Source organism: Mya arenaria, chromosome 15, assembly GCF_026914265.1.
Source record: "Mya arenaria isolate MELC-2E11 chromosome 15, ASM2691426v1".
NCBI lineage: Eukaryota > Metazoa > Mollusca > Bivalvia > Myida > Myidae > Mya > Mya arenaria.
The window spans coordinates 8,855,435-8,869,432 of record NC_069136.1 but is presented as its reverse complement, the minus strand read 5'-3'; the positions used below and the strand labels follow the sequence as shown (position 1 = coordinate 8,869,432).

Here is a 13,998-nt window from a genome sequence, read left to right as displayed (position 1 = left end):
TATTCAGCTTACAAATGTTATCATAGGTTATCAAAACAAACAGTTTTAATTCATGGTAGTTCAGGGGAAAATTATCAATGAATTCATAAGTGAACTCTTCAATTATAGGGGAAGGATGTAGTAATTAATATAAAATAAACTACATTTGATTTTACTTATGGTTTGCATTGTCTAAATGTATTCAGTTGTACTGTGATTCTTGTCGAGACTAAATGTGTGTAAAGTTTATGAAATCTTAAGTTATTACACCTCTTCTTCTACCTCTCCTTCTTTTAGATCATTGTCAATCCTTTTTAAGTTTTCAGAACTTTAACATTCATTACAAGACATAACCAATATCGAATAAGTCATCCTCGGCACCCCAACGTATCATAATCTATCATATAGGTTATGATACGCTGGGGTGCCGAGAATGAGAATAAGTCGGCTTTAAAAACTCTTCAGAGCTTGTTACATATGTTGTAATCCCGACTTTATTAATAAATGTTTCTTGACTTGACTTTACTAATGTTGAACCACATTCCCTGATGTGTTTTTTTTATTATTATTTACTCGTTTAAAATAAGAGATCATAGTCATTGCTAACGTCAACTTTAAACTCATTGGCACTAAAATGCAAGCCACATTTTCAACGCTTTACAAAAAGAGGGGCCCAAATGGCTGCCAGTCATTTTATAACAAGATTTTTACTTTTCAGCATGACGGATCCAACAAACAGGATTTAAAGGATGATTTAAAAAAATATCGAGATATAATAATGACGCAAAATAAAAAATCGAGATTTATTTTAAATCATGATATAAAGGGAGATAACTGCGTAGGTTTAGGAGCTTGCCGTTTACTCCAGTATATATGGTACGGAGTGTACGGGAAGCAAGAAATTATCGCTTCCGGTTTCGGTTTATTGTGTAACCACCGAAGCATGGAAATGTCAAATGTACTAGATAAACGTTCCTGACAGTATTGGATCGATTATTCTTAACCAGAAGTCAAGATGGACGAGTCTTCAAAGCATCACAATCCCAACCCGGTTGTCACGGCGAATCCTATTTCAAAACTGTTTTTCTGGTAAGTGGATTTTTTCCATGTTTCGTACTCAGTGTAACTCGTACAAGCCAGGGTTGTCCCTTAGCTCTGTTGTAGTTTTGAAATCTTATAGTTTACGTGAATGTTCTCAAAATGTCAACACCCTCAGCTGAGTATTAAAACATGTGGTAAAGTGCGAACAAACAAACATACCATCGCAATAGTTTGTTCTATTGATGTTCTTCTAATGACAGACAGCGGGTGTTTTTCACACCTTTGCACATTTGAAAAGATTTGAAAGTGACAATAATGCTATTTGCGGTATGCATATTCCTTTATTATTATTTTAAAACAGTTACATACATCAAAATATGTTGTAAAATATCGAAACGTTAAAATCATGAACAACGTTTAATATTTATTCATTTGATTCACATCGAGTTTTTGTGAGTAGCATCCCTTTTATAAAAAAAGCAAACACTCTGATTGTTTTCAATTTATTTCTCAATAAATCATTTTGAAGTAAAACATTTCATTTATGCACCAGTCAATTGTTACCCCGGCCCCTCCAGGTCCGGGGAATAGCGGGGTCCAGCCAAACCCTGGTAAAACCCCCCGTCCTCTGGGGACGAACTGATGGTAAAATCCCCGCCAAATGCCCCCGCACCCCAAGGACCCTAAGTAAGGCACATTCCCCGCTATATTTGGGGCGAATACAAAACTACTGCATTCACCGGGCACTGCGGGGCCACCAGGAAGGTAAAAACACGGCCCATTTCCCCGGTATACCCCCGGACTTTGGGGGGCCTTGGTTACAATTGACTAGTGCATTATATACACATGTTTACTGCATTATTTTACCTACGATAGTTGTTTTCTTCTGTGCCGTTGCGGTACTTACCCCTTTGTCACTGCTCAGAGAATTTCAGCCTGAAATAGACTCGAGAAAAAAATAATAAATAAGATAGGATGCTGGCAATTTTACCTGAACATTCTGGGGTAAAAAAGTGCGTCCTATACATAAAGAATATGGTACATGTGTTTGTAAATATGCTTTACCATTGAAACAGTAATTTAAAGAATTTAAAATCCTTACAAGCTGTATATTGGTTACTTAACTGTCAAATCACTATATTTTGTTGATTGTATTGTATTTTTTGGCTATGAATGTTGTTACATTTAAAGCTAGTGTTGGGAATCTGTTGCAATTTGACTATTGATAATGGGTTCAGCTTCAGTTATGGTCTGGATGGTACAATCATTTTTGACAATGCCTTAATTGTAGTTTTATTCTTGTACAATAACTCCTAATCCTTAACTTCATATATGCTTATGTTATGCTCACATTTGAAGATATTTGGTATTGTTGTTGCTATCAGCCATATTGTGAACGACAATAACTAAACTGAACAGGAATGCATAAATGAGAAAACGAGGATATCATTTGGGGAAATTAACCGAACTCAAATAAGGAGAGGAAAGAAGAAAATCAACTTGCAGGTTGAATCAATGATCGATTATGACCAAATACAATTGATTGTCACCAATTTCAGACCCAACCTATCATTTTTATATTATAATAAACGATCATCCGAACATCACTGAATAGATGTGTGTTATGTAGTTATCAATTGTTGTAATATGGCATGTTATATTATCACATTCAAACAACTGGATTCTAATGTCTGACATCACATTGAAGAGGAAAATATACCTCTAAGTCAGTTTTAAATTTTAAAGTAGGGAATGGTGTCAATTTTATGTGAATGTTCTCCCTTGTTATATATGTCATCCACTATTTTTTCAAAAAAGACTTCATTCTTGAAATGAATTTTCTGGTTTTAGTTAAAAATTGTTTTAATGCTGAACTATTGAATTATTTTTTGATGTTATTTTTACAATGTCTTTAGGAGAATTCATGCTAACAAGAAAGTGTTGTCTGAACTTGATAAATTAAACATTCATGAGCAGTGAAATAACTTGTTCATCAATATGAAGGTCGCTTTCATTTTTTACCACAATAGAGTGTCACTTGTCCAATAACATACATGTTTTAAGTAATGTTTGTAGCAATTGAAGTGTTTTCGCAGTTATAACCATACATGCCATATTTCTGAGAGGCTTCACAGGGGATATATATATATATATATATACAGAAAAATGAACGAGACTTGACTTACATTTATTTATTACTCTTATATACATTCAAAATAAGAATAAATAACATAAAATCATCATCATGTCAGTTCATAGCATAGCATCAAAATTTATAATAAATTCAGCATAATATGAAATCAAAGAAGCTAGACACTGTGAATTAACAGCTCTAGAATGTTTATAAACTTTACCTAACACATTCACTTGAGTCAATTCTTATAGCACTGAGCAAGGCAATAAAAAAAATCACTAAAATATTTATCAATTCATGAAACAATTTTTAGTTATTTTCACCTTCCAACTACATCAAATTTTGGACTTAGTCAACATGGTTTTTAATGGAACAAAATAGCTACAGATAGTGTGTTCATTGAATTTTACACTCAAGATATCATGGATACTTTCCAAATGGCATGTATGTAACATTCCTTGGAAATCAAAATATTAAACGTAAGTTTTAATCTTGAAAGCATCATGAAAGGATGCGTCACAGGAGTATATTTATCTTGTTTAGCATACGTAGGCATGTGCCTTTTGTTTTTCATGAGGTGGGAGAAATTTGCTCAAACCAGCAAGCCATGCACTCAGGTGAAATGTTTGCCAGACTTGCTATTTTTTAGCTGATTTATTACATTCAATTTTAACTGTCCAAATACACATAGTTGTGAAAGAGGCAAAAGACTTTATGTGGAACTGAATGCTCCCTTGTGTATGCAACTTGCTTTCATGATGACTTGTTTGCCTTGGATTTGTACAACATTTATACTGTAAGCTTTGGCTTTCTGGATATCCATCTCACATGGATATTTAGTTACTATTGGAACCTAAAATTGCCTGTGCTTTAGGCAAATTTTGCTTTCAATATAACTTGTTTCTCTTTGATTTGTATAACATTAACTCCGTATAGGCCAAGCTTAGGGCCTAAAATTACCTGTGTTTTGGGCAACCTGACCATGATACCTGACCCTTACTGGCAAAACCCATCGCCCCCTTGATAGAATTTTTTTTAGTTGATGTTGACCATGAATTCCATTTTTGTTAATTAAAATAAAAAAAAACTATCAGACTATCAATTTATATTAGCACATGCAAATTGTTGACGATATAGAGGTATCAAATATTTTAAAAATTGTTTATATTAAAGTCATTTTATTCATGGACATGTTCATGTTTGTTGGAATGAATCTAGGAAAACAAATTAAAAGTATGAATAAATGTTTAAGGACCATTACATTTTAAATTACAAGCTATGAATATGTACAAATAGAACTTCAGAACAATGAGTTATTTTCTGACTAATTTGGAGCTGAAATTCCACCCTACTTCCAATGTCCCAATGGAAACTTATTTACCAAGCTAAAAACAAATACCCAAGTTTGTTTTTTGTTTTGTTTTTTAATTGAAGCATTGGGCACTCAAACTTTTTTCGCAAAGAAGAGTTTGTGTAATCTCAAAAAAATAAACATGATGACATTCTTTTATCTTCTGTCCATGTGTTTGTATTCTTGTTCATCTCTAACCCAATTTAAGTCAGAATTTTGTTTTTTTCCTTATCAGGAAGGCCTGATATCCCAATTTATTATTATAAATTTACATTTTTTTGTCGTTAGGTATGAAATTATAAATTTCGTTACTTTTTTAAATAGGCCAATCTGATTGCACAAGTTGTTGTAAGTGTTGCAGCTCCTTGTTATGAATAGATTGTATCCAACTAGGTCATTTATCATTCAAGAAAGACTCCACCTATCTCATTTCCTACTTAAAATGTGATTGTTTATCATTAAACTTTGTGGGATGACACCAATGCCATGGCAATGAGAACTCAACATGTACATTTCAACATGTTCTGATATGTTATTATGAATAGAGTTTTGATAAGGCATAAGTGTATGTGAATCATTAGTTCATGCGAATACCATTCTCTAGGGAACATTTCCAACTGTTATAAACCTGCATCCTCTTTCATATATGAGATCATTTCGTTTAAGGTTTAATAAGTGATTTTAATTTATCAACTATTTTAAGAGGTTTTCCAAAAACACGAATATATAAAAAAGTGATTTAACTAGGAAAAATAATCAGATTTTAAATAGTTATTTTCTTGAAAGTTTGTTCCCAATGCGCATTATAGGTTGCACCATTTTATTAAATATGTATAAAGACTACACTATTTAAATATGTCCTGTTTTTTACAGTTAATCACTGCTTTGCTTGTGGGTAAAAATGACAGATGGTACATAATTATGTACCTTGAATAATTGCAGCTTTCTCATTTGTCAATCATGGTTGTTCAATGTACAGGTCAGATCTATGATCAGGTCCCTATGGCATTAACAGAAAACAGATGATACTGTATTATATTTCTTAACCCTGGGTCATATCTTAATACTTTGGATGATAATACATTAGACACAAGCTTGTCTTTAGCAGGAACCGGGGTTTGATGAAAGAAGGAAAATGATCAGTGCAGGGGTGAGAATCCTCCATGGAATATCCATGTTTTATTGTTGTCTCCAAGACAAAAAAATGGAAGAAATATAAATCCCTACACTCTTAAAATGTATTATACCCAGGATCTGCAAGGGTGCTTGACCCCCTGTGATCCCATGAAACCCATATGCCAAGTTGAAGCTGTCCTAGACCCTCCAAGCAGGCTAGGACCCCAAACATTTTGCTACCAGCCATTCTCACCAGTTTTAAGTACTGCAATTATGGTCAGGCACGAATACAATTATCTTGCAGTGTTAAAAAATGGCCTTACTGTTAATTGGGTGGGGTTTTATCATGAATTACTAACTTTGTAAACAGCTTGCCTAGGACTCTTCCTTAATGCCATTTAAGCAGCTGCCAGCAAATTAAATGCATTGCCTAAAGATATGTAATAAAGCGATTAGATAAGTGGTAATTTCTTTCCTTTTCAATGCACAATGATAGGGTACTTATCAAGTAGAAATTATGACAACTTTATGTTTACAGTACATGTTGATACAATAAAAGACATAAACAATTAAATAACAATTATGACGATATTGATTTAGATGTTTCACTGTTTGTCAATACAGTTTATGCATCTAAACATTTTCATGTATCCCTATAGATAAAAGAGACTGGACAATATAAGTATTTATCATGTGTTTCTGGTATGGATAGAAAAATCTGATCTGAGGGCACGCGCGTAAGCCGTTTACGAGGCTTGCCGAATTACAGGCCAAGCAGCGTCCTCGAGGGTCGGATTTTTTTATCCGGACCGGAAAAACATGATTGATATTTTTTCTAGCATAACTACAATAATCAATTTGTGGAAAAATTGACGTATAAAATGCACTTTTGAACATTTCACCAAAAAGCGCATGCGACATTGTTTACCAGTGACGTCATAAAGCACAGTAATTTTAAATCACTATTGACGTCAAATAGTTCCTTTAAAATCACGTTTTTATGATTGTTTATTTTCAATTTTAATTAAAAGTCTTGCAGACTTATATATTTAATAGCGCTTTATTGAAATGGCGTAATATACTTTTCATAAACCATGCAATAAAAAAAGAAAAAAAGCGGCACGTTGTTGCAAGTGGATTCATCTTACATGGGGGGTGTAAGGCGGGTTTTTCCAGCACTGGTCACATCCGGTATGCATGAAAACATCAAACGTACTTACACATCAACATGATTTTAAGTGAGATTGAATCTGTATTTATAAATACATGAAACATGACCTAATGAAATGTGAAAAAACCCAAAAGAAACGAAATTTCAACATCTACTGTATAAGCAAATGCATACATATATTTATGTATGTTCATTTCTTTATGATGTTACAATACAAGATTAAAAACCACAGACTGTTTAACAAAGAATTACTTAGCTATGATGTCTATACTAAATCACATAAACAAAAACAGAAAGTTATTTTTTTATACAAATACGTTACTAAAGAGCTCAAACATGTGAGACATTTATATTTCACACAGGATAGCCCATTAAAGTTTTTCAACTTATTTCCAGTGGGGTCCTTTAATTGCTCTATTTAACTGATCATGATGTAGGTGAGTGCAATTGTTTATATTTAAGATGGCCACTGATTTTAAGTGTTATCTGTTTGTATTGGAGGGTGTGAATGGTCTGTATAGTTCATTGCCCACCAAAGAGTTTTGTATGAGCACATCCAAGAACAACATTATTTTGTTTTGAAGAGGTTTGTATGAACACGACTAGGGAAAACATTATCTTGTCTCGAAAGGTTTATATGAGCACAACCAGGGAAAACATTACCTTGGTCCTGAAGAGGTTTGTATGAGCACAACCAGGGAAAACATTACCTTGGTCCTAAAGAGGTTTGTATGAGCACAACCAGGGAAAACATTACCTTGGTCCTAAAGAGGTTTGTATGAGCACAACCAGGGAAAACATTACCTTGGTCCTAAAGAGGTTTGTATGAGCACAACCAGGGAAAACATTACCTTGGTCCTGAAGAGGTTTGTATGAGCACAACCAGGGACAACATTATCTTGTTTCTGAAGAGGTTTGTATGAGCACAACCAGGGAAAACATTACCTTGGTCCTGAAGAGGTTTGTATGAGCACAACCAGGGAAAACATTACCTTGGTCCTAAAGAGGTTTGTATGAGCACAACCAGGGAAAACATTATCTTGTTTTTGAAGAGGTTTGTATGAGCACAACCAGGGAAAACATTATCTTGGTTCTGAAGAGGTTTGTATGAGCACAACCAGGGAAAACATTATCTTGTTTCTGAAGAGGTTTGTATGAGCACAACCAGGGAAAACATTATCTTGTTTCTGAAGAGGTTTGTATGAGCACAAACAGGGAAAACATTATCTTGGTTCTGAAGAGGTTTGTATGAGCACAACCAGGGAAAACATTATCTTGTTTCTGAAGAGGTTTGTATGAGCACAACCAGGGAAAACATTATCTTGTTTCTGAAGAGGTTTGTATGAGCACAACCAGGGAAAACATTATCATGGTTCTAAAGAGGTTTGTATGAGCACAACCAGGGAAAACAATATCTCAGTCCTGAAGAGGTTTGTATGAGCACAACCAGGGAAAACATTATCTCGGTTCTGAAGAGGTTTTTATGAGCACAACCAGGGAAAACATTATCTTGGTTCTGAAGAGGTTTGTATGAGAACAACCAGGGAAAACATTATCTTGGTTCTGAAGAGGTTTGTATGAGCACAACCAGGGAAAACATTATCTTGTTTCTGAAGAGGTTTGTATGAGCACAACCAGGGAAAACATCTTGGTTCTGAAGAGGTTTGTATGAGCACAACCAGGGAAAACATTATCTTGGTTCTGAAGAGGTTTGTATGAGCACAACCAGGGAAAACATTATTTCGGTTCTGAAGAGGTTTGTATGAGCACAACCAGGGACAACATTATGTTGGTCCTGAAGAGGTTTGTATGAGCACAACCAGGGAAAACATTATCTTGTTTCTGAAGAGGTTTGTATGAGCACAACCAGGGAAAACATTATCTTGGTTCTGAAGAGGTTTGTATGAGCACAACCAGGGAAAACATTATCACAACCAGGGACAACATTATGTTGGTCTCGGAAGAGGTTTGTATGAGCACAACCAAGGACAACATTATCTTGGTCTCGAAAGAGGTTTGTATGAGCACAACCAGGGAAAACATTATCTTGGTCTTGAAGGAAAATGTTCAATATTTAGATATATCAGCTAACAGCTGTGTAAACAATTGAGCTCATATAAATTTGTATAAAATAATAATGGTTAACTTCATTTTTTTGGGAAAAAACGGTGACAATCCATTCTGTCATCCTCTTTTCATGGAGGAATAAAAATAAACTACGAACCAGGAATATCCTATGATTGGTTTCAACCAATGAAAGTACCCCTGATAGAAATTTAACTTTAAGTAGAACTTTGCATCTTTAAGATCTTATTCTAGATGGTTTATGTGCAGCCAGGCTGTGTCAGAACTATGGGAACTGTACTGGCACTATTCTCACTTAACGTTCAATAATTATACTTCCATACTTCTGGTGGATGACCCCACTGTGCTGTACAAAAACTGGAGGTTAAGGACAGGACATGTACAATGTGGTCATTTATGTCACTTAACCCCCACATCTTCCCTTTATCAGGTGGATGAACCCACTGGAAGGCTATGTAAAACATGAATAAAGTTATAAGTTATGGCACTCAACCTGTATATTACCCTATTTTGAGTGGATGAACCCACTGTTTAGGCCAAAAAAAAAATATGTGTGTTTCAGGTTACGTGATCAAAAAAATAGGGACGGTAGGCAGGCTTTTTTTTTTTTTTTTTTTTTTTTTTTTTTAATACCGTCACATATTTGGTATCTTTGACAACTACTATATGATGCCATTAAAGATGCCATTTTTCGATGTTTTGAATATTTTATAACATTATAATAATTTAATTGGTGCACTTTCAGGACCATACATGTACAATATTTAAATGAAGACCCATACAACCAATTACAGCAAACCAAAGGAAACAAGATGCTGCACATGTTTATGTTTGTCAGTTTCTGTTAGGACGTCTGTGGAAACACCAAATTAGTACTATTATCCTGTCATTTTTCTTGCTAAAAGATCAATATTAAAAACAAACAACTTGTATTTTTATTTCTTTGTTTCTTTATTACTATCAATAAACCAACACTGTGAAATCAGAAAGGCTTATTTTATCCATTAACCCTTGACTCCATGTATGCTACATTTAAAAAAAAATTCATTGTATTCTAATTTTGATCACTCTTGCAAATATTATCGAAAACTGAGCATTTGCTCCTGAGGAGCAAATGCTCCATTTCCCATATTATTAAATACAAAACATTCATAATAATTAATTGGAATTTTATGGGAAAAAATAAAATGCCAATTATGAATGTTTTGTATTGTGTTTTTAATGTTAAATATTATTATTAAAGGATTAAATGTAGAGTCAGTAAAATATACATTTAGCTTTCATGCAGCTTTGTCAAAGATATATAGCCCTAACTCCAGTTACTTGATAAGGCTGTGCACAGTATTTCACACTTCACAATTCCAACACAAGTATATGTTATTAATTCAAACAAAAAGGGTATGTGTTGCTTTCATACATTTAAAAAACAATGCAGCTTTCTGCAAAACAGTTAACTCCGCTTATAACCATATTGACATACCTCAAAATTATCATCGTTATATCGGAATTATTATCATTAAAAGCGAAACATTTAATTTTATATTTGAGTCACTAGCAGAGATAAAATACACACTCTGAATTTCAAATGATGTCTACTGGTCGGCGACCAGTGACATCCGCGTACCAGTTGCGGCCGTTGGCATTTTTCTTGTCAATAACAACTCGGTTTTTGTTAGGTTTTTGTTTTTGTTTTGCAGAAAAACGTACAGAAGTTCAGAATTGCCGCATAAAATATCATGAAAAAACACTGGAACGCCGACCAGTACAGTTTTTATTTTACCTTTTCGTCATGCCGAGTGCCAGTGATCGACACTGCTTTGACGATCTTTCCAGTGGGGTGGTACTCTCGCCAAATCTGCCCTATTTGGTGGCTTTGGTTTACACTTCTTAAGCATCGAATGCCCTGGTAATGGGGACATTTCTTTATGTTGAGTGACAGAATAGCAGACGCCATTATCTGTCGCCTGCTTACTCCTACTCAGTGCGCTCAGACGCTCTATCGATTTTTCCGGGATGAATAAAATACACGTTTAAAGCACTACATTGAGGAATATTTGGGTAGGATAAAAAAATTACGGTCGGCGGGCGCGGAACAGACACGGCCGGGTAACCGGAAACACACAATTTTTTTTTTTACGCAGGGTGATGTACAACAACAGTGGGTTGAGGAAATGTACAATGTTGTCAATTATGGCGCTTAACACCCGGTATATAACCCTATTTCAGATGGATGAACCTACTGTTTAGGAAGGGTGATGTACAATGACTGGAGGTTGAGAACATTTACATTGTTTTCAGTTATGGCACTCAACCCCCAGTATATTACCCTATTGCTATGTATGACAACTGGAGGTTGAGTACATGTATTATGTTGTCAGTTATTCCACTTAACCCCCCCACATAATTCACTATTTCAGGTGGTTGTACACACTGTTCAGGAAGGGCTATGTATGACAACTGGCTATGTATGACAACTGGAGGTTGGGTACATGTACAATCTTTTCAGTTATGTCACTTAACCCCCCACATAATTCCCTATTTCAGGTGGATGAACCCATTGTTCAAGAAGGGCTATGTACGACAACTTGAGGTGGAGGACATGTATAATGTGGTTGCAGAGGACCAATCAGACAGGCTTGGAGACCAGCTTGAAAAGTAGTTATGAAGACTTATTACTGTCATTTATATTTCTTACTGATTCTTAACTCTCAGAAACATGCAAAATTGCACAACAAAGAAATAAGAAAAAAAAGAGCAGCCTTTTTATATGCTCATACGTAGAACAGAACATATACTTGTTATATTTGCGGCGTAGGAGCAGTAAGCCGGGCAGCTTGGCATAGAGCTGGTGGTCAGGCAGCATCAAGTGTGATGTCTGATTAATAACTTATGAATTATTTGTCCAGTTATCACCAAATTGGTCAGAATGTGTATGGGCATATTATCTGAGTTATTTAGAAAAAAAACAGCCATATTATTACAGAAATTACATAAAATTGGACTTGTCTGATCGATTAAATAAGAAGCCTTTGTCCAATTATCAATTTGGTCAAATTGTGTATGGCCATTACCGTAAATGACTGGTTATAAGACAATAGGGGGTATTAGACGCAGGGAAAAAATCTGTGAAAAATCCGAGAAAAAAACTTTTAATCTATGTTTTTGGTTAAAAGACGCATATAAAAAATGTCAAAATCGTCCGGCATTTTCAGCCACCATGTTTGTTGACAGTGACAAAAAAATTTTTTTCGTGCAAATGGCGATGGTTATCTTTAAAACCATACAACCATACTGTCGAGAATGAAAAGTTATGTTATACAAAAAATATTTTGACAGTGCCAGGGTTCGAATTTATAAATTTAGAATAAATAAAAGCAACAGTAAATGTAGCGTGGATGCTTTGGACTATAAAATATATCGGAAGTCTATTCACTTTGACAGTTGAGGTTACACACCACCATTGTCATTTCCTCTATTATTCAATGTGAAATGATTAGTTTTAGACAACATTTAAAGGTATTTCGAGTGAATGCAGACTATGATAAACATATATATTCTTAAAGTACAAGCTTTAAATTACCTTTTAAGCCAATAAAAAAGGGGGGTCAAGTTATTCCTAAGAAAAATCACTCCACTTGAAAAACAAACTCTAAAAATTGCACTGTCCGCCATGACAGATCTTCCAAAATGACCTTTCAACTATAGGGCAGCGGTTTATGCTTTAATCTCTACTCTAAATAATAAATCAAGCAAGAATAGATACTTAAGGTATAAAAGTTTCAGGAATAATGATAGTTTTGATTTACAGTGTATTGAGCATGTGAAAACATGTATATCAATCATAAGAACATTTTTTTTTTATTGAGAATTTTCCACACAACGGAAGTACATATGACGTAATGGTAGTGATGGGCAATAGGTTGAGTTTTACAATCGATAATCGGTTACAATCGGAGACCATCAACCGATTAGACATCGGCTATAATCGGATATTATAGAGCAGTGGTTGCTAGTGATATACTTGAAGGTAATGGGTATCACTTCGTCTATGTAAGCTGAATTGAATATATAAACCAAACAATAGAACTTACGTATTCATTTTTCAGGAAACTAACAAACATAAAACATATTTTTTTTTATATTTTTAAGTTAAAAAGAAAAAAACATTAAACTGAAATGTATACATCAGAAATTTCAAAGTCACCAGTATGAATCTACCAGTAAATGTTTGTTTAGAAATATTGTCTGGTCAATGAGATATGGGTTCATTCTACATCTCTTCTTGATCATCACCTGTGATCTAGTTACTGTATACAGGTATATTTTGCGTAAGCCTTTTTGCAAAGGCAACAATACGCCTTGCTTGTGTCAAGGTTTTCTTTAGTTGGAGGTCCTGGTTTGATTTTTCTAAATGCAAAAAAGAGCCAGACTTTAGATTTTGCTTTCCCACCCGGATAATTGTACAGCATATCGTCATTGTCGTCTGCCATTCTTACGAATTGTACCCAAAGAAAAATGAGCGGAAATGTCGGCAAGATAAAAAAAAATCGTAAATGAATACTGAGTAACCTCCCTTGATAAATTTGTATGATGTTCCGCGATAATCGATTATGATAATTTACAATCGATTATCGCCGATTTTGAAGCTTTCCGATCAATTTTCGATTATAATCGATCATCGGCCCATCACTACGTAATGGTGACGTCATTCCTATAACTAAACCCGTCCCGGCATTTTTTATGAAAAACACTTTCGATTAGTCCTTCATACATAAATACACCCAAAGCTAGCTCAATCTGATAGTCTGTGTCAGGTTTTCCAGTTTCAATGCCTGTCACCCAAGTGCCTGTGCGTCTGTATTTTCTAAGGCGTTTTGGCCAAAAATGCCATTCTTTGAGGTTTTTCAACTGAACCTTGACTCAAATGGCATTCTAAGCATCAAATGGGGCAGTTCTACACATCTTTGCACACATTTCAAGTTCTCGCAGTCAAATTTTCACCAAATTTGGACATTTTCAGTGCTCGTAAGATTGCAGACGACTCATTTTTAAAAAAAAAAAATAGGCGAAAGTTGTGAAAACCAGAAAATAGCATATTTTGATCAACCAGACAAGATAAAT

General features: G+C 34.6%; 1 protein-coding gene across 1 annotated transcript in view; it reads left to right on the top strand.

Annotated features, from left to right (window-relative positions):
• Positions 1-905: 905 nt before the first annotated feature.
• The window catches only part of LOC128220169 (ATP-binding cassette sub-family C member 4-like), a 38,257-nt gene continuing 25,164 nt past the window's right edge, over positions 906-13,998 (top strand). The window contains exons 1-2 of the mRNA XM_052928446.1: positions 906-1,068; positions 11,422-11,532. Coding sequence (XP_052784406.1) covers positions 995-1,068; positions 11,422-11,532 — 185 coding nt within the window. The 5' untranslated portion in view covers positions 906-994. The remainder of the gene's footprint in view (positions 1,069-11,421; positions 11,533-13,998) is intronic.